Source organism: Pezoporus wallicus, unplaced genomic scaffold, assembly GCF_028554395.1.
Source record: "Pezoporus wallicus isolate ANWC-B61680 ecotype Strahan unplaced genomic scaffold, APGP_CSIRO_Pwel_v1 contig_3710, whole genome shotgun sequence".
Classification (NCBI taxonomy): domain Eukaryota; kingdom Metazoa; phylum Chordata; class Aves; order Psittaciformes; family Psittacidae; genus Pezoporus; species Pezoporus wallicus.
This window is the reverse complement of record NW_026640315.1, coordinates 1,903,744-1,925,642: the sequence shown is the minus strand read 5'-3', so window position 1 is coordinate 1,925,642 and position 21,899 is coordinate 1,903,744. Positions and strand designations below refer to the sequence as shown.

Genomic DNA, 21,899 nt, shown 5'->3' with positions numbered 1-21,899 from the left:
CAAAACAAGTGTGTACATGTGCATATATGGACATACATGTGGATATATGCAACTAGGTGGAAGTATCTCTAAATATGTATCAATACACATAGGTTCACAGCTACCTACTTGCATTGAAAAGTTTGATCTATCACCATAATCCCTGTTACAGACCTGAAATAGTTTATTTTATATATTTATGTATTGTATTAAAATGCTGCTAAAGATGCTGTATTAACAATAGCTCTGAAATTGTATAGTAAGCCATTACCATTGTATGTACAAATATTTCATTGTGTTAGTATATATAAAAAATACAAACATCTCCAAAACCATGCTTTATATTCTGACTGTTATGAGGTTATATAAGAATATACTAATAAAAAGCTGGTGAATAGACACCCTATACAAGCCCGCATGGCACAGGGCACGATTGCAGTGTGGTTGTAGTGACTTACCCTGGGCGCGGGGCTTGGCCAAGGGCACAGCCCCAGGAATTTGTACCTGTGTATTAAAGCCCATTTTATACCACTAAAACCTTGTTCCTATATAGACATATCAAGTAAATCTATTTAAAATATGCTGCAAAATTGGCTTTCTGAAAATCTGATTATTAAAGGTACCGCTATAAATATACGTATGCACGTGCACAGAGACACTCTGCGTGTTAAAACAGATGCACTTTGTGCATAATAGCTAATGTATATGAAACACAGACCTTTTATAGCAATACATTTTATAATTACAGATCCATACAGACCTAGATTGTTAAAGTATATGTTTTATATATAGATATAATAATATAGATGAAAAGATAATTGTATTTCTACCTGTATATACAATGTAGATGTTGTATATACCGGTATATGTATATATACATATACCTGTATATACCTGTATATATATATACCTCTGTGTATATATATATATATACAGGTACATGTATATACAACTTATATGTTGTATAGACAAGAAGTACATGAATATATGGTGATACAGCTATAGATATATGGACACACACGTGTGAAAGTGAGAGTGCACATGCATGTGTGTATTATAACCATTCTATTTTGTGCCTGATGTATCACATATATTGTAAAACCAAATCTTAATAGCAATAATATGTATGTATGTATCTATCAATCATAAAGCTATGTTAATCAGCAAATTGCTATATTAAGGATCATTATTAAACTTATATATATGCATCCAGGGAGAGAAAGCACGTGCTAATGGCACGTGTGCACATGCACACACACACAGAGGCAAAGTCAAGGTGCTTGTGTATTGCAAGTATATTTTGTGCATAATATAGAACATATATAGCAAAATTAGTGCCTTATATCAATAAAATCCACGTGTGTGTATCTATTAAAAGCTATAAAGCCATCAGAGCCAAGGACCTGCTGTTAGATGTGCTATGTGGAAGTCTAATTATTGAATTTATAGTTATCATTAGCTGTGTGCCTTTAAAGGTAAATGTGCACTTACACAGAGGTGAGTGTATGAGTGTTTGTTAGAACAAATGCCCTTTGTGTTTCATTTTTCATAAAACTCAACTCTTCATACCAATAAAATCCAGTTTAAATCTTTTTAAATGTATACAAAAATATAAACCCAGCTTTTAAAGACTGCAGCCAATTATGGCGCATAAAATACAGGGGTTTTACCTTTATCAAATGCACGTTATTCATATGTGCATCTGTGAGCGTGTGTGTTAAAACATATCACTTTAATACAGCTTTTTCTCATGGGTGTGTACACACACACACGTGTACACAGGGGAGGAGCAACTGAGCGTGACTGGTATTAAAACAGATATTTGGGTCATAATATATACACTGCATATTCAGACTGAGCCCTCTGTATGTCAGTTATGACTCTTTGTCATCTTTATTCAACTAATTAAAAGCTTATTAAAATTAATTCTGTTACATACACTATATGGAAGTTAAATCACTGAATTGCTGTATGGGTAGACAGACAGTGTCTATGCATTCATATGGGTGCACATGTGTGTGAGTACTTGCACATGCATCTGTATGGTGTAACAAATACTACTTTGTGCATAATACATGATGGCTATTAAACACAGACCTTTACAGCAGTAAAATATGTAATTATAGAGATATGAATATAAACCTAGATTATTAAAGCCTGTTAAGTATGCTGTATGACCATATATTTGTATTATTTATTAATATATATTTTATGTATATTTTTATATATATAAAATAGATGTATATGCAGCAGCGTATAGGCATCTAGATACACCGTGTGCAGGCATATATGTGTATTATGGCAAATCGTGTGCATAACACACAGCATTTATCCTAAAACCAATAAAAGCTTTAAAAATATCTGTTTTAAAGCCATATTCAATTAGTAAATTCTGGTGGTGCAAGGTGTGGTGTGTATTACAGCAAATATAGTGTATGCATAAAAAATAGTCATAGTAATAAAGTAAATGCTGCTAAATAAATGCTATGTAAGTTCAATTACCCAATTTAAACCAGTACTCTCTACAGCTACATAGAGAGCTCAGTGTGCACCTGTGTGTCTGTGTTGGAACAAATACACTTGTGTCACATTAAAGCCAATCTTTATATTAATAAAATCTACTATATGTATTGATAAATATAAAGCTAACTTTTAACAATAAATGCTGATAAATACGATTCATGAAAATAGAATTTTTAAGTGCTTTTCAATAGTCACATTTTATTCTTTTTTAATGTTGGTGCTTAAGTGTGTTAGAATGTACCATTTTTATATATTATATAGCTACAACTAATGAGCAGATGCATGCATACAGGGGGGCTGAGCAAGAGAGGGACTGTGTTATTTAAACATTTTTGTGCATAAAGATACTAGATATTAAAACTTGGCCCTTTATATATATATAAAAGAATAGAGATATGTGTCTATCACTTGTATATATATGTATATGTTTATATACATATGTGTGTATATATACACACGTGTCTTATCAATCACATATATCTATATATGTGTATATATGTTTATATATGTGTGTATATATATATATATATATATATATACATATATATATGTGTCTATCACGCTCTGTATCTACGTGGCTGGAAGGACAGCAAGAAGAGAGAAGAGCACACACGTGCACAGGTACGTGTGTATAGATGTGCATGGTTTTGTATGTGTCTACACACACGCCTGTGCGTATGTTCATATATGTGTGTGCACATATCCGTGTGTGTGTGTTAACAAATACACATTGAACATAGCAGATAATAAATACATACATATTAAACCCAGGCTTGATATCAATGCCCTCTGCATCTACAGATGTGTGTCCTGTATAGAATCACCCATACACCTATTTAACGACTTAAAATGCATAAATAGTTGCAGTTAGAGTTTTTCTCTCACTATCTGTATTATATATAAACTCTATAAGCATGTAGTACATATTACCTATGGGCTATACAAAATATTAAATATAATGGAGATGAAAATTAATGCATCATTTTGAATGCTAGAATAAAAAATACTCATTAAGCAGCATTTTAATGAACGTATTGCTGGCTGTGCAGTGTGTAGTCATACATGATCACCTCCCATGATATATGAAGTGTATAGTGTCTATCTATGTAAATGATGGAATATAGCCTACAGTGTTATCAGTTTAATAGTTATATAGTGTGATATAAGTGCACTATTAAATGGCACTAAATACACCACAATTAACAATCTATGCTCTAATCCAAGTGCACGGTTGCGGTGGTACTGGACGATGAGCCCCCATCGAGGCTGCCGGCAGCAGCAGGGTTGGGCTGGGGGGAACACTGCACCCCATTACCTGGGGTCCATCCCCCAACGGGACACAGCCCCCAGACCGTCATTTTGGGGGAGAAAGGTTCAAACACAGCCTCCCAAAGCCCCGGGGGAAGCGCTGACAGAGCAGAGCAGGCGCTGAGAGACCAAAGCACACGGTGAGAGAAGAAAAAGTTCAAAGTTTATTAAACATTAACAGACAAAAAATAAAATAAAAACAGAGAGGATTTGGGCTGAGCAGCGCAGGCTGCATCCACCTCATGTCACACAGCTCCGCTGAGCTCGCTGCTAAACCTGGATTGGAACAGACGCTGCCTTGTGGTGTTGCCAGAAATACGATGGTTGATCACTTGTGAGTTTTAATACATTTTGTTTTTCTCTTCACATATAAAAAGAAGTCGACAAAATCAAACCGAACGGCACATCTCTAGTGTGTCACATGCACAAACAGCTGTAAAGCGTCAATGGGGGCATTACAAACCCACAGAGGCAAGAGAGTCAAACGCCGGGTCCCTTGGCCCTGCTGAACTCACCTCCTGTGCAGTTACAGAGCACAGCCAAGCACGGAGCCTCTGGTACTGGCCTTTCATTGGGAATTTCTTGCTTTTATGGATTCAAGTCCAAACGCTATTCCCATGGTGTGAGGGTCAGTGCCCTGAGAACCATTTGGAAATGAAAAGGAATAATCCCCCCCAGCCTCGTCTGCCATGGGCTTTCCCACAGAGAGCCCTGCAGTGCTCACAGACACGTCCCAAACACCATTTGATTTTAGAGGGCATTCCTTTGTAAGTAGAAATGATTCACTTCTAAGTTTCAGCAAAAAACCAACAGAAAAGAAAGCAGAATTTGATCAATGCTTGTTTACGGTTTAATACAAGTCAGTGAATTATTCAGACGAGCTAGTCATTATTCTGCAAATATATATATTTCTATTTTTTATAAAATTACTATTTCAGATACCTACAAGCTCCTTCATGAGCAACAAAGCCACCAGAGGTGTGATGAGCCCAGCTGAGCTGTCCTCAGGAACTGGAAATGAGCTGAACTGGCCTGGATTTACTTGGTACTGGTTACAGAACCTATTCCGAGTTTCAGCCCCCATCCTTTGCCTCGGCTTTTCCTCTCATTTTAATGGTGAGCATTTTGGAGGCACCAGGAGAGCCAGTCCTGCTCCCCCTCAGCCCGTTTCCAGCCCCCAGCCACACACTTGCCCTCCTGTCCACCCGCAGAGCGGGATGGGGCCGGGAGGCATGGCAGCAGCTTTGGGACCGCTGGACGAGGTAGCTGCTGGAAACCTCTGTGCTCCTCTGTGGCTGCGACTTAACACATCTGTGCTCTCCAGCCTACAAAAACTACCACCATCTCCCACCCCTTCCCTGCCCAAAGCAAACAAAAGAATCGGCTGTGATTGTTTTCCCAAGCTGCCTTTTCCATGTTAAAGGAAGTTCTGTGCTCACACCACAGCCCACCGACGGCTCGGGCTCGGTACAGCTGATCTCACTCACACCATCGCCTGTTCTAGCGTCACCCCAACAACAACCACTGTCAGGGTGACTCTAAGCTGTTGCCGTTTGCTGTGCTGCTGCTGAAAGTGTCCTCACAGCAGCAGGCGCTGAGCCCTGCCATGGTCACGCTGCTTCTAAGAAGAGAAATGAAGTTTATCTCCTAGAGGCTGCAGCAGACACTGGGTTGTGCCCAACACCGCCACTCTCGTTTCTCTACCCCTGCATCCAGTGGCTTACACTGACCTTTAGAAAAGAACTTACTGCGCTTTAAACTCTGCTGCAGCACACGGAAAGTCAATTTGCTGAATGAATGGTCCACTGCAAGTCCTGCACGTTAAGGGCTGCTGACAACTCGGGTACATTTGAGGAAATATACTGGAAAGAAGCCACTCCTGCGAGGGTATTTTTAATGCTGAACAAATGGGGAGTCCTTTGTATCAACCTCCTGAAGCATGAATAATGATTTAATGGAATGAACAACCTCTTTATTTGAAAATAAGGTCAAAACACTGCGAGAACTGTGAGCAAGACGTAGCACCATGTTTTCCTCACCTGTTAATAACCAGATGCAGCACGTACAACTGTATACCCCAAACAGAGCTAGCTGTAAGAAACATTCCAGCTGGAAACAGATTCTAGCAGCAGCAGCAGGTTAGAAATGACTGACATTTCTTGTCTTATACATCATTTTTCTGCCTTTACAAAACATTGTCCTGTCCCATCAACAGTTGACTAAAATCCAGGTTGTGCTTTGTCCCTATTAAACCATTCCTTTATGTGTTTTGGATGGGAAATAATAAAGAAGTCTCTCTTTTCCAGTAATATGGAACATCCTGGAAAGCCATATTACTGCCATCAAAATTTAATGTAAAGCACAGAACATGCCGGTGTGCCAGCAGTAGGCTTAAAATATTAAAGAATTAGTTAAGAAAAGAAAACCAACCAACAAACCCCATAGCATTTCCTTTCTGTACAATATGGAGAATATATATCTATCTTTGCTATATAGTTTTAAACATGGAATAGCTTTTTCTTCCTTTTTGCTATATATATGTCTGTCTTTCAAAATACATTGTCAGTATTTGTACTTGAAAAATACTGTACAAAACGAACATACTATAATTATTCTGTATAAACTTTATACACTTTATAATCTCTATCCTTTTGGTCTATAGTAAACACTTAGATTGATTGGATTAACCACAGTATATGACAACACCATCCCCTTCTGAAATACACCAGTGTCTCTTACATTCATTTTTCAGAAGTCCACTTTATATTAGAACAAACATGTTCAGAAGCAAACAGAGTTTAAAACAATAAAGTTCAGAACCATCAGTTCATGTCACACTCAGAACAACAATCACTAGGAAAAATGGGCTTTGCAAACCAGTGACTTCTTCTAACTGAATAAAAGTGATCTTTAAAACAGCAAGATATAATCCACAGAAAATATATTACAAAACATGGGGGGAAAAAACAAGTTAATCAGGGTATTTGTTTAATTTTCAACCACAAAATGGAACTTGAAAAGATGCAAAACTAACTGAAGACAGAAAAGCCCCTCTGATTTCGACATCGGCTCTGGGTTGACACTATCGATTTTGTTCTCATTTCAACTCATTATCCTGCTTCTCACACATGCGCTCCCTAGAGCAGGGACACAATCAGCATGCTCACGTGAAGGTGGCTTTTACCTTTAGCTTTTTGTTAAAGACATGAAAAACTCCTGTTGGGGAGGGAAACCATCCTACGTCCACTGGGAACACCCGGGCAGCATGCGTGCTAGCGTACAACAGGATTATTGCTTCAGGTACAGACAGTGCAAATACACACTCTGTGGTCCATCGACAGGACTCCTACCTACCTGGGGTCTGTGGAAAGAAAAGGAACCTTAATAGCTACAGAGAAGCCATTATGGGCTCTATAATGAGTACAGCTAACTCAGTCTAACAGCACTTTAAATCTGAAGACAATTACCACCAAAACTTAAAATACAACAAAAGCAATCTATAAATTAATATTTCTGCAGTGTAGTACTAAATTATGTGTGCACTTTATTAGCGTGTTAACGTTTCTGATTAGACAGACTCAAACACGAGCTTGTTACTCTCCAAAAAACTGAGATCTACTTTTTTTTTCTTTTTTTCCTTTTTTTTTCCTTTTTTTTTTTTCTTTTTTTTTCCTTTTTTTTTTTCTATAATTTATACTGGGATCTTTCCGAGTCCCTCGGGATGGAGCTGATTACAATAACATAAAACCCCTACTCTGAAGCAGCACTGAAAAAAAAACTGTATGTAATAAAAAGCTTACTATGGTGGCTCTCACCAGTCCAGGTAAAAACGTGGCACCCTCTTGAAGAGGGCTTCATACAAATGGGAAGTGCTGAGATGCGCACGCACGCACACACACGCACACACACGGGTACAGACGTGTGAACACACGTACGCAGGTACACGCATACGCGAACCAAAGAAGAAGTTAACGTTTAAGTCAGTTTTGTTTCTGCTTCTGGTAAAGTGCTGAAGACAGAAAGGTTGGTTTGGGTGTGGTGCTATCAAACAGGAAACACATCGTCCATCTAGTCAAACGCCAACCCGCAACGAAAGAAGAAAGAAGAAAGAAGAAAGAACCCCCCCCCCATCGCCCCCCTTTTCGATTTACAGGGGCCCGTGTCGAGCTTCGTACTTCGCAAGGACGTTCTTGCACTTGCCCAGCTCTTTCCGTAGGTCGGCCACCTCCTGGCGCAGAGCCGAGTTCTCCTTCTCCAGGAAGGAGGCGCGGATGGCGATCTGGTTCTCCTTCAGGCGGCGCGCGTCCCGCGATCGCTTCGCGGCCATGTTGTTCTTTCTGCGCCTTGCCCAGTATTTGTCATCCTGCTCATGAAACACGGAGAGAAGCAAACGGGGCGTTAGATTTCAGTAAACCGAGCAGCCACCAGGATGTGCTCTTAGCCACAGCCTCGGCTCCGGGGATGACTTCACTTATCCTGCTTGCCCGGCTCAGCCAGGCGCTGCCGGGACAACCGTTACAGATGGACACCGGGGAGCACAGATGCTCGTGCGTCCTTCTGTCAGAATGCTTACACCAACCCCCCCATCCTCCTGACTGTGAATTCCTCCAAGGAAAAGGAAGCGATATTCCAGCAGCACAATGCATCTCGGCTGACCTAGTTAGCACATCCACCTTTGCGTGCCATGACTCACTGCCTACCGTTGCTGGAGCGGTGCTAATTACCTCTTGTATGTCCCTGCTCATCTCTGCCAGCCAACACCTGGTTCACTCTCTTCACTGGTATCATCCATTTCATCTTCTGTGCAGCTCTTTTTCATGTTCAAAGCTCTTTCTCTGCAGAGCCCCAGAGCATTCCTGTTTCCACCCTAGTCACTGGGAGGGGAGTCCTTGGCACTACAATGACAGCGGCTTTGGTACCATCCGCAAAGAGCACAACAGGCTTTGAGCATGGGAAAATAAGCTTTTGCCAGCAATAAGTCCATTAACACCGAAGTTTCATAAGTTAACACATTCCCAAAGCTTTATCTCTAAAGGCTTGCCTCTAGGAGATCACTGCACTGGTGCATCAAAGGCTCTAGGCAGCTACAGCATTTTACCTGATTTTTCCCACTCTTCCAAGGAAGTGGCCTTCAGTGAAATGGCAGCTTCAATGCTGTGTCGAAACTGAATTAAGCTCTAGAGATTTGGAACAACGCAGTAAATACAGAATCTCCCATGAGAAGTGAATTCAGTCCCCTGCAGAGTAAGGGGACACTTCACAAAGTGATGCAGCCCTTCAGGCCTCAACTTGCCTGGTCAGTAGAGCTCACACTTCCCCTCCCAGTCATCCCTTCATTTTCACATGCTTCCATGTGCTTGTGTGGCTCCTGTTTCACCACGCATGGAAGCACAGCACCATGTCCATGACAAGGCACAGGAGCCAGGTCCTACATTGCACTGAACACACCCCACCACTCCTGTGTCTTTCAGCATAAACCAGGCCAAGCCTGCATCTTCTCCAGCTGCTCGCGTAAGGCAAAGCAAGAGCAACACAACTGCTAGAAGTCCCCTAGAAGTGCTCTGTATCAGTTTAGCTTAACCAGGTGTGCAGCAATGGTGGAGCCAGACCATCTCTAAATTGCTCTTCACCTGTACTTAGATGGGACCCCCCAAAATCCTCTTAAAACCAGCATGCAGCAAAAAGCTATGACCCAAATCTTACTTATAATTTCCCATCTCATTCCACTCCATAAAAATCAGCTTTAAGCAATTTATTAGTGTGCCACCTAGGCTTCATCCCTCTTTATTTTAACAAATTGCTATGGCAAATCCCTTAATCCAGGCCTGAAAGAGGTAAGGCTGGCATTTCAAAATCACATGCAACCCAGAGACGATTGACTGATCTAATCTGCTTACCCTCCCCCAGACCTCAGCAGCCGCTCCACATGCCAGGGCAGAAGCAGCACTTGGGTCAAGCACTCTGAAATGAGTCAAGGGCAACGGATGGGATTATCTCAGGGAAATGCAAGACCCTGAACTTCTAGCTCAGTCTCAGGCCAAAAACTTATGTGTCCTGCTGCTGCATGCAAGATGCTGGCACTTTCCACCTCTGGCATGGGGTAGTCCAACAGCATCTTTGGTAAGTTTTGCTTTGATGAGTAAGGATACGTAGGAGACACCTCAAGATGATAAATGGCACCAAACTCCTGTCCCCTTACAACCATTTCTGTACCACACACCTCTCTTCACCTCTTTATTCTCTGCAGTAAAATTTGCCTAGGTAAGTAACGGCATGATGCAGACAGGCCTGTGTAAAGGGAAGCTGAAGATACCACAGACCAAATGACAGCAACACACACCACCTGAACACTACTGGAATCGTGATTTCTGTGCTTTTAACTTGCACAGCGGTATCCTTAGGGATAAAAATAGCAAACAGCATCAGCTTCTTTCCCTAATGCTATCAATCTGGTGCGAACACGTGGCATCCCAGCCTCTTCACACGCGCAGCCAGGGATTCCCACCAACTCCAACAGCCTTCAGTCTGTGTCTTGGGGGGCAGCGGCATCCTGCACTGAGTACCTCTGATAGAAAAGATCCTCTTGGAAATCACATGTTGAGGACAGAATTTTGCAAATCACAACAATTTTCACCGTTGTTTGATGGGCTGAATCTGCTGATCGATTTGTGCTGCTCTCCTCATGCTCTTTGCTCTTCATATCTCAGAAGCAGTGAGAGGCATAGACAAGGGTGCTCTTTCTTTTAAAATATTGTAATATTATTCTTATAAATATTGTATTAAAATACACAGATCAGCAGAAGAGTTTTGTTCTGTTTTCCTACAACCAGTTTAGTTTCTTTCACCTAGGCTTCTGGTATATTGCTCTATATTGCTCCCACTCATTACTGGGATATAGTTACTGGCACAGAGCTAAAGCAACTCCCAAACAAGACACAATATACTTCATTCTGTTACTGTCAGAGACCTCCATGAACCCTGTAAGACACAGATTCTTCCTTGCAGAATTCCCCATTTACGCTGATGGGACACCCTGAGGCTGGAGGAAAAGGAAACATGAACAGGCTGTTTCATTAGTGGGCAATACAGGACAAAGTAAGCTTGTCCGAGGTCACGCAGGAAGTTTCTGGCATACGAAGGAAATGAATATTGATCTCATGAATTTCGACTGTTGCATAACTAATAAGGGACATCCTCCCCTCAGCCTTACTCAGAACCGCTGACTGACAGTTTCATTCTACAACACAGTCTGGCAGATCTACCTTACAGGAGAAACCAGACTGATGCTGCAAACCTGTACCTCAGAGAGGAACTGTTACAGAGCACAACCAACCTCGTCACCAGTTCCAATTTACCTTCAGGTCATCTGGAATGAAGACTTTGCGAGCTTTCTTAATCATCGGCTGTGGTTTCAGCTCCTCTTCGGAGAACTTGCGCTTACGAGGGTCAAACATCTCCTGGCCAGGAATGCTGGAAAGAGCAAGATCTGCAGGATCAGGTTCGTAGCCAACAGGAACTTGGATAGTCTCAGGATCAATGGGACTCGGTGTGTTTCGGTTTGCTGGCAAGATCTGACCTATAGAAAGAAAGGATAAAGCCACATACGTTAGAAAACATGTAAATAACATCACCGAACAAGGATTTTGGAAGATCTCGCAATGCTTTACACAGATTAGTTCTTCAAGCCTTACTGTGAATTCGGGATCTACTCTTGCTAAAATCAGACTGCCCATTCTGCGTATTCAGATTCAGACATACTCATGCCGTTATGTTCAGGATTGGTTCCCATATCCGGTTGCTAATCATCGTGGATGCCCACATAAGATCAGTGAATCCAACACTGATTGCACTAGACATTGCTTCGACTCATGCCTCTTCATTAAGATCACATCCTCGGGAACAAATCCTAAGTACTGTCGCTTAGCTCTGATTTATTCACCACACTGTAATGCCTCCCAGTTTTCTCATACACAGATTTATTCATAGATACCTTTGGGGGTACATTTAGTTTACAATGATGTACAGTACTTGCAATAGGCAATACCTCATGAAAACGCACTGTCAAGCTGTGCTGAAGCACTCCGCTAAGGAGATCTGAAATCCTACCTGTGATACTGTAAATGACAATGAAGAAAACTTGAACATGAAAGGCTACAATGACTACTTAAAGATGCTCTGCAAAAATGAACACTGATTCATGCCACACTGCTCTTTTATGGTATATAAAATCTAATGAGAAGGCGCCTATCCCCAGCAAAGAACGATATCCCCCCTCAGTTTTCCTTTTTTAATCTTAAGATATTGCCTTCAGGATCCTCCAGCACCAATTCAGGCACCATTCCCACTAAAAATCCAATTTAAAATCCCAACCAAAGGTTCCCAAAATAGGACCCTGAAGTCAGCTGCCTAAACAGGGACTATCCCTGGGGGCAGAATCTTCAGAAGTTCTCACATGCCTCAGAAGCACAAGCCCCACAGGCTTCAGAGGCTGGACTTGTGATTGAAGCCCATTCTTTACCATTTTGGCTATTAGCTAATTCACTTTGCCTTTAGAAATACGGGCGGCTTTCGGAGCAACGACACAAACATCCTGTGACTGCATAATATTTCCTTATTTGAGTCTGTATCTGCACTATTTAGGGTGCAAAATGATCAACGTTTCTAATTCCAAGCCAAGGCCGGTGTTAACAATGCATTATTTTAATCTAGGTGATCACAGCAACAACACTGGAACTGCACAGAAAATGCACCAGGGGATTGCACTGCGCAGAACAGGGCTGGCTAAGGGACAGCTCGGCTTCTGTAAGTCCTGTTTTAACACAGCGCTGATAACATCAGCTTCCAGGAAAGGCTCGCGAGGGCCTGGGAGAAGAGAAAAGGAGGATCAAAGTCATTAATGCGTCTCCATGGCTGTAGGAAAGGGAGCGGGCTTTCACTAGCGGGCGCTTCGTGTTCAAAACCCCGCAGCAGCGCCGGGGGAAAGCCCTGGTCAGGAACTGCCCTAACGCCGGCCCGACCGGCTCAGAGCACCGAGGCATGGCCGCAGCCCTGCTCCACAGGGATGGCTAATCTCATTTCGGATACACGGGCTTATTTAAAGGCTTAAACTCAGGAAAGCTTCCTTTGATGTGAGCATGCTGGTACCACAACAGCCTGACATGTTCTTTATGCAGACAAATGTATAGACACATGCACCGCAAGAGCTAAGACGGAAGCAAGACACCAGCTCTAAATACTTCTGTATTATTTCTGGTGAGCATGCAGGGTGTTTCTAAAAGTCAAGTGGATTGTGAAATCTGTCTCAGCTTTCTAATTGCCCTAAACAAAAGAACCTGTATTTACATATTGCCAAAGCTCTAGGTACACAGTATCAGTTTACATATTATCATTAATCTATAATGTGCTGTTATTACATAACCACGTGAGCTTTGTAATCATTGGCCTCAAGAAATTCTACAGTATCTCTCTGAAAAAGGGCAAAAATGCCCTTTTTAATCATGGGAAATTGAGGGCTTGCACCAATGCAATCACCAAATAAAGGGAAGAGGGACACATCTCCAAGGTGATCTGGGAGCAGAATCTACAGCAACCAAGATCCTGCCTCATTCCCTGTGTGCACACATTTCACTCCCCTGGGTCTTAGAAGCTCTCACTACTAAAGACCTGGTTGCTTCAGCAAACGTAAGCCATCCCAGGTGCCGGTGTGAAGCTCAGTCAAGGTGAATGCTTTTCACCACTGCAAAGCCTGAACACATCATGCACACAGCTAAACGTTATCACCTGAAGCCCAAAAGATACTGCCCTGTAAGGCATCCCTCACTCGCGGGGTACACTCGCCTCCATCAGTCTATGCAGGCTGACTCCATCCTGTCACACTCCTGCAGATGAGCAGGAACTCCACTGAGAGCAGAGTTACACAGGGTGTCTGAAACCCCAGGCAGAAAAACCAGTATTGCCGTGTCCAGCGTTCTACATTAGGCAACTCCTGGCACTTGCTACCCTTTTATTTATTCTACCAACTTTTGCCAATAACACATGCCAGGAACCTGTCTTCATTAGTTTACTGGCTAATGGCCATTACATCTATGTGGTGCTGGAACTCGTTGTAACCCAAGACAGCGTGGGCTGCACTGGATTTGGCACCGCTGTTACTGCAGGAGTACAGGACATGGCCTCATGTTACGCTGCTCTCCAAGCTCCTTTCCCTCTGTGTGCATGGCTCTTCAGCCGTGCATCCTTCTGCCAAATTTGTTCTGGGTGTTATTTTTATGCACTAAATTCCTTGCAATCAGAGGTAGGTCAAATAAGCACAAGCAATCTGAACGTCATGTGCCCAGCAGCCGACTAATCCTCACATCAGCAAGCTCCACAGCTGTCACAACATCCAGAGACAGAGCTGGTCAGAGGCTGCGATGCGCAAGGAATCGGCCAAGGAGGAAGCCCGCAGCACCAGGCGCCAAGGCCAGTGAAGGTAAAGCACCTCACTGCTCAGCATGGGGAGCCAGATGCCTTTCTTGACAGTCTGTGTTATTTAACCACTCTGCCAAATCTTCACAGTGAAGTGGCTGGACTGTTTCATGTGCTGAGCTTTGTTCTCAATGGGGGTTGAGGACTGCCAAGTGTTTTGGAAAGAACTTAGCCCCTCTATTTAAGTTGCTGCAATGAGAGCTTTTGAGCGTTAAGCTCTTCTGGAAACCCAGCTGCAGAACTCCACGGTGGTGCTGGATGCAAGCTGGGAACAATGGTTAATGGAAACTTCCCCTCATACCACCCTAGTGATGTGTCTCAACCGTGGCCTGGAGACACCACAACTATGTCAACACTGGCCTTTTGTCTGGAGACCTTGCCGCTTCTCTAGAGCTCCACTCAAGCAACACTGAGTATGCCAGGACAGACACAGCTCCCGGTGTCTCCTGGCAAAGGGACCGCCAGGTTTTGGCAGCCCCGGTTGCTTCAGCTGCCCCAACATCTTGCCTTCCCTCACACTCTTGGTGTTGCCCTGGCAGATATGAGCAATAGCAGAAAATTTTCCAGGTTGGCTGTTCCAGCCCTTCCAGTCCTCCTCCCAGCAGAGATGCCAGCGAGGAAACCCAACGTAATGGCAGTATTTTCACTGTGCTTCCTTGTTCAAAGAGAAATGAACTGAGGCCATTCACTTGTGTTATCTAGGTCAGCAACGGCTGGTGAAAGAAAAAGAACAGCAGCTTTTAATTGCTTGCAATAATTAACATTCACTATTCAGAAGTCCAGTCACTTTGTTTTACACCTACAAAACCAAAACGCTGACCTGGTATCGTGGGGAGCTCAGTCACTGCATCCTCACTTTTAATTTCCCCCTTTTGAAACATCCCACCTTCCAGCTGTGCCCAGGAGAGTTAAGACGGAAATAACCTCTTCAACTGCAACCACTGCTTGACAGACTTATCTGTACGGCAAGAGATCCCTGCTAAATTATGTGGAACTCAATTTTGCATGAGTCAACTCCCATGAAAATGAGCCTCATTTTCACAAAATCTCCCTTCTCACAGCCCTTCCACACTTTTCATCAGCTCAGCAGCTGGCTGGAGAACAGCGACGACAAAAAGAAAAGGGAGTGGAAATTCTAATCAAAATATTTTCCCCTATTTTTCACGCATGTATTGGAGGGAAAGAAAAGAGGAGCTTCTTATTCAATTTATTAGCAGCCCAGAGATAAAATATGTGTTTGCTAATCATTTTTCTTTATATAAACTAAAGGCACTTTGGGAATGTCAGTCAGACTCTATAGTGCGGCAGTTAAATTGACAGATAATCCTCACCCAGAGCTGCTCCAGAGAACGCCACGGCTCTGCCGATAAGTTTTCCAAACTGTCTATCCGCTTGGGGCCTGGCCAGCTATTTGGAATAGTTCTCTTACTCCAAATCACAGCCTGTCCCACACTAATCTGTCATCTATTTCTGTGTTAACTCCTTCAGCCTCCAGAAGTTACCTCACTGCAGAACACGGGGCAACAGTCTCCACCTGCAGTGAAGCAAAAGGAGTATTCTGGAAGTCCAGATATATCTAAGGACGATATCTTATCAGGTTGTAATTCCTCCCTTACAATATTATAAGCAATGTTTTATCTTCCTCTCCAATTTTCCTACTATTAGGATTTTAGTGTCTTCCAGAAACGGAACATTTACACAGATAGTAAGATCATAATCCATACAGGCACTAAAGGGAATGACAAGCTGCACTGTATTGACCTTCCAGCCCTCCCACTGGAAGAACAAAACGAACCACTCTGCCTGGGGGTGCAGAAGACACTTCACCTCTGGGGGTATTTATGTAAGCACTTATTAGAGGAGCTTTATTTTCTTCTGAACTAGCAATCCGTGTATTCTGACCAGTGCTCCAACCTGGCGCAGACATTCCTCTATTGCTTACCTTACACAAACTTTCTTTCGCTGAACACGGGGTGACTGCAAACACTTCCTGTAGAAAGAAGGATCTTAATCCAACACAACCACAACATACTCACTGCTCTTAACACACACTGACCGACCGGCACGTTGAAGCGCTTTTAGAATGTGTACTTTTTACAGATATCAGCACTGCTCACAAACCTTGTGCATTTAATTACGACAGAATTGTCATTTCCCCTCTCGACACTGTGTGCCTCCCGCTCTGGGCCCCTCCAGTACTATTACAGGCAGGACTGGCAGTCTTACTAAGATTGTCTGACACTTCCCATTAGAGGACGCTGTCTTCAGTTCCTTAAGACTTTTGCCAGATTTCAACCGCTCTGTTTGGATTTAAGCGTGCCAATTATGTTTCTGCCAAAATGGTTCTACAGTTTCCCGAAAAAGGTTTAGCAAAAACACTTTGTTTTGAACCTGTTACAAACTGCTGGCACACCTTTCAAAGGACCGTGCTAGTGGCCTGTGCACTGGAAGCGAGAGCAGCTCCCGATCAAGGCTATTTCCCTTTTGGTGGCTGCCTTGAAATCTACTGCCTGCATGTGAAGGCTGGGTGAGAAAGCAGCAGTTTCCCTAAGTGATCAGGACTCGAAGCTGAGAAGGGGGTAAGGGGGTGAGGATGAGGGAGACTGGTGGCCGAAGAGGAGAGCGGGAGAGCCTGGAAGAGGAAGGCTGCTTCAGCAAAGGCTGGGATGACTGCATTCAGTAGAAGAGCATCATTGGAGTGAACAGGGCAGAAGAGTACCTGTGCTGATGGTACAAACACAGCTCCAGATGCCCGAGTCCCATGGATCCTCTTTGATCAGCAAACAGTGCACTGGCAAAGTGCCCTGTCCCCCTTCAGCTCCTAAGAGTGAGAGTACTCCACTCAATCTGAGCAGCAGGACACTGAGGGTGCTGTCAGATCCATTCATACTCATTTCCAATGATTTTGTTGTTGCGGTGGCCCATGAGAAAATCCAGGCTGTCTTTTCAATTGGTTTTTAAAATCAAGTTTTAAGCAGCACAGTCATGGTTGCAACAACCTTTAAAGCTTGGATCACATTACTTTTTTCCAGACTCTTTCCTCCATTTAGGAGTCACTCGTTTGACCCATTTGGTTTATCCAAATGGATCCGTACCTTATTTGCCACAACTTGTTTCAACCTCCTTTAGAGACACAAATAGGAACCTTATAGGAGTTTCCTCTAGCTACATCTGCATGCTTCACAGAAACAGGTTTTCCCCACAAGCCCCCAGCCTAGGCTCCTCACAGTACGGGAAGCAAGCACGCCGTGCGCAAGCTCCCATCATCGAACGGCTTGCTCGGAGTTCTGCTAAAACTCTGTGGCAAAACCCAGTCTCTCTAGATAAAATCCTTCTGTCCTTCCTGCCGGATTTTCCCTTCTCCTCCTGCCGCTCCCCGCATCCTCTCACATCTGCAGTAAATGAGGTCAAGATCCAAGATCCTACAGACAACCGCTTCCTTCCTCAACTCAGAGGATGGTCTGACTTCTGCATTCAAAAGGGAAAAGGGGAAAAAGAGGATATAATGTAATTAAAGCCTGCGAGATCCAAGCAAACAAGGGCGGGGGGGGGAGTTCTATCTGAAGCTGCACACGTGGCCTTCAGTTGAGTGCAGGCTTTTGGGGGCTTGATTTGCAGCTCCTGCATGTGGTTAGAATAATGTGCATGCAATATGCTATGCCTGCTCTGCTGGTAATAAAAGCAATAAATAAACAAGTTTGAGGCACCAGCAGGTAAAATTTTCCACTATATCCACTGTATTTACGACTTTTCTGTAAGATCAGCATTCTGCAAACCTTGCCCTGTGTGAAGGCAGCTCAAGGAGGCCCCATTTCTGAAAGCTATCAGGAAATCCAACTTCCATTCCCTTCCAAACCAGTCACTGCAAGACGCCTGAAAGTAGTCGCTCCTGTTCTGAATGTTTCCCTTGCAGAAGTGCTACACGTGGAAACAGAGGGGTTGATCCTGCTCCCAGGACACTGCACAGGGATTTTCACGTTCTTGAAAAGCATGAAATCCACAGCCCTCTTAAATGCCTGATTTCCTTGTAGGGTGCTGCTTTTCTCACAAAGGTAGGCAAAGATGGCATTCAGTGGGGACAGGAAAGCTGCAGGAAAGAACATTCAGACAGGTATTTCATTTTGATTTACATTTGGCTTAGAAGCACGTTTCACTTCAAGATGCTGCTATTCTCTGGTGCATCGGAGCTTCGTGACATCCTTTGGCATAGCTGTGTATATTTTTGTTAATTGGCAATTCACACATATTACAGTTGTTCAAAAAGTACAATTCTTCTTTCTTTTGTTAAAGGGAAGGTTCCAGAGAAGCATCAGAATTTTTAACCTATTCTGAAGGAGACAAAAAGATCCGTTTTTCTTTCCTTGGACAATTATGTACCCAGCTTTCATAAACCAGTCTGAAACAGTAGATTTTAGATAGAGTCTCTGCTTTAGATAACAGCCTCATATGACGTCCATAAATGTACCCTCACGTGGAATCCCACTCAAAACAAAGGCAACGCTTGTTCTCAAGATGGGTTCATGCTACAGCCAATGTGCTCTGCAAGGCTCCAGCCCAAGTAAGCTCGTCTCACATTGTTCTATTTATTCGGGTAATGAACACCCAGGACAGCATGCTCTCACTGAGTAAACAGGTCTTGCAGAAAGCCATCATGTAATCCTGAAAGCATATGCCACCCGTGACTCATGTATCTCTTACCCAGTTCTGGTACCCAAGCCCTTCTTGCTTGGGTGTGTTATCAAAACACAGCCAAGTGAGATTTCAAACGGCATGGAAAAGCCACGTGAAACAGGTACATTTCCTCTTAACTCCCAATCGGTAGCTAATGGCAAGGCTGAGAGACAGACAACAGATGCTATCAGCTGCTGTCTGAATACATCCCTTAAGAAAAAGGGGTCACTGGGCAGAGTTACAGGAACTTGCAAATCTCTTCTCTTTCGATCCGTTCTGCACACACAAACCTGAGCTATGTGCTGCAGGAGCTTTGTGTTCTTGCTGTCTTACATTTTTTGCTCGCTAAAGCAAAGTACACTCCTTTTGTGACAGAACTACAGCAATGCTTTATAGAGGGTGACCTGCAGGAAGATGAAGGTAAACCATGTCACCAGAAAAAACAACACACACTGAAATCTTTACGTTTCTATCTTTCAAATGGTAGCCGTGAAAAAGGGTGGCGATGAGATCTTTCCTGAAGAAATCCTGGAATCCTAATACTTTTTTTCCTTCTGGGACCTCCTCTGCAAACCACCCATAGCCCAGAACTGTGATTCCGAACACACTGCATGAACCTGTGCAGATTCTGAACTACGTAACAGATGAAATAAAAATGCCACAAGACACCAAAGTCAAACCTCCTTCCGTCTCCTGAGCAGGGCATTTACTGTGCTGCCTTCAGAAGGCACCTCAGCAAAACGGATCAGGGAAACTGGACTGCTATTTGAGGCTGCTGTTTCTTTCAAGCTCTTTTCCCCCAGTTCACAAGTAACAAGAGATTTTACTTCTGTTATCACACTCATTTTGGCTCTCCATTGCCAATCAATCATAAAAATATGACCAATACACCAAGTCGATATATATTAAAAAATCAATATATTCAAAATAAGAATAGATTTGAGTGTAACCTTGAGGCCAACATGAACTGGCAAATCAATTCACTGCATATGGGAGCTTTTAAAGACACACATCATCTGCATTTTATAAATATACACTGAGGACCCTGTTCAGTGAGAATTATCATTAAGAAGAGTGCAAGCCAACAGCAGCCTTACTGACAGCAACCATATGTTTAATACAGGGTTTCTCTTCCAGTAACCATAGCTGCAAATTTCAAAATGAGTTGTCAATCCAGACACACCAAATCACTTTCCAACAACGTTTGGCACTGAAACGTTGCCTTAACAGAGACCCTTCTACTCCCTTCAGTACAGAACATTTTGCAGTAGTCTCTGCCTGTCCTGTCCTGAACAAAGCCCTCTGCAGCAGCTCCTGGGACAGCAGTCAGACAACCAGCTCAATGCCACTCTGATGCAAATCAGTGTGTTTTCCTACTTTACATACTACTGGTACGGAACACCGCTATTTTGGGTTTATTTGGGAGGGGGCAAAGTGCCAATGTCATAGAATCATAGAATGATTAGGGTTGGAAAGGACCTTAAGATCATCCAGTTCCAGCCCCCCTGCCATGGGCAGGGACACCTCACACTAAACCATATCACCCAAAGCCTCGTCCAGCCTGGCCTTGAACACCGCCAGGGATGGAGCATTCACAGCCTCCCTGGGCAACCCATTCCAGTGCCTCACCACCCTAACAGGAAAGAATTTCCTCCTTATATCCAATCTAAACTTCCCCTGTTTCAGTTTTAAGCCGTTACCCCTTGTCCTATCACTGAAATCCCTAATGAAGAGTCCCTACATCTGATGTAATAAAACATTCTGATAATGAAGATGTCCCTACCTCTGACACCTTCAGTCTCTACAATACTTAACACTGCTTTACTAAAAGCTTATTCCCACAAAAGCAGATTAAGTGGTCTGGTTTCCTTTTACAAAAGTGGTCATCCCATTCTCTATACAAGATACCTGTAAGACAGCAAAGGCCTTATAGCATTTTGTTGTCCAAGGCTTTAGAGAGGATTTGGGAGGGAGGACAGGACATGACATGACACAATCCTTCACGTTACTGCCCTCTTCTTCACCTGGTCAGCTGGAGGCAAAAACACTGCAGGCTTCATTGCTCCTGCAGAACCCCCACTGGGTGCCCCTGCTGAATACAGGATTGGGTCTGCAGGAGTTGGCCATGCAGAAAAAGGTGTATCTGTGCCCAAATGGAAGGAGAAACACCAGAGAGTTGGAAAGCAGTGCAAGCTGAGGGCAGCAACAATTCATAGGCTTGGAAAATTATGTGGGCTTTACCTTTTACACTCCTGTTAACTCTGATTTTCATGAAGTAGGTGGTGTTGCTACAGCAACTGTCGTATCACATCATTTCTGCTGTCTCTGTCACAGAGATCATCTTATTTTATCTTAAACTCAGATATGCAGCTTTTCTTCTTCTATTCTAAAGCCCTCTATCTTTTGGACATAAAAAATTACACAAAATAGAGCTGTGCCATAGAAATGGTATTTTAAAAAAATGTAGCAGGACATTTTTATTAGTTTTCCCATTACAAATGCAGAAGGAATAAAGAAAATGGCACTGACCAGATCTGTGGGGCTCCCGAGTGTCAAAAATAAATTAAGAGCTAGTTTCCTGATTAAGAGGCTTTGTGCCACCTTTAATGTGTTCTTTCTACAGAAGCCAACCCTGTGCTCTGGTGCACTTCACCAGAAGTAACTCGTCTATTCACAGGTGAAACCATCTTTGCTTCCTCATGCCCAGGCCATTTATGTGCATGCATTCCACCCAATTCACACCCAGTTTAGATGCTGTTGCCCATCCACTGCACACAACATGCCGTTCAACCCGTGCACCTCACATCAACCTGCAGCCTGGAAGAAGCATCTACTGAAGCAGAAGTCTCAACCCATCTTTACCCACTCCAAGGCTCGCTCTAGCTGCTATGGATGGGGAGGCCACCCAACTTTGCAGATTCCTTGCTCAGTCAACCTGAGAATTTGCTCTA

The 21,899-nt window shown here is 43.2% G+C and overlaps 1 protein-coding gene across 1 annotated transcript in view; it reads right to left on the bottom strand.

Annotated features, from left to right (window-relative positions):
* Positions 1 to 3,951: 3,951 nt before the first annotated feature.
* The window catches only part of HLF (HLF transcription factor, PAR bZIP family member), a 35,187-nt gene continuing 17,239 nt past the window's right edge, over positions 3,952 to 21,899 (bottom strand). Inside the window, exons 3-4 of the mRNA XM_057418506.1 lie at positions 11,166 to 11,386; positions 3,952 to 8,173 (exon numbers count right to left, since the gene is read on the bottom strand). Of these exons, the coding sequence (XP_057274489.1) occupies positions 7,958 to 8,173; positions 11,166 to 11,386 (437 nt within the window). The 3' untranslated portion in view covers positions 3,952 to 7,957. The remainder of the gene's footprint in view (positions 8,174 to 11,165; positions 11,387 to 21,899) is intronic.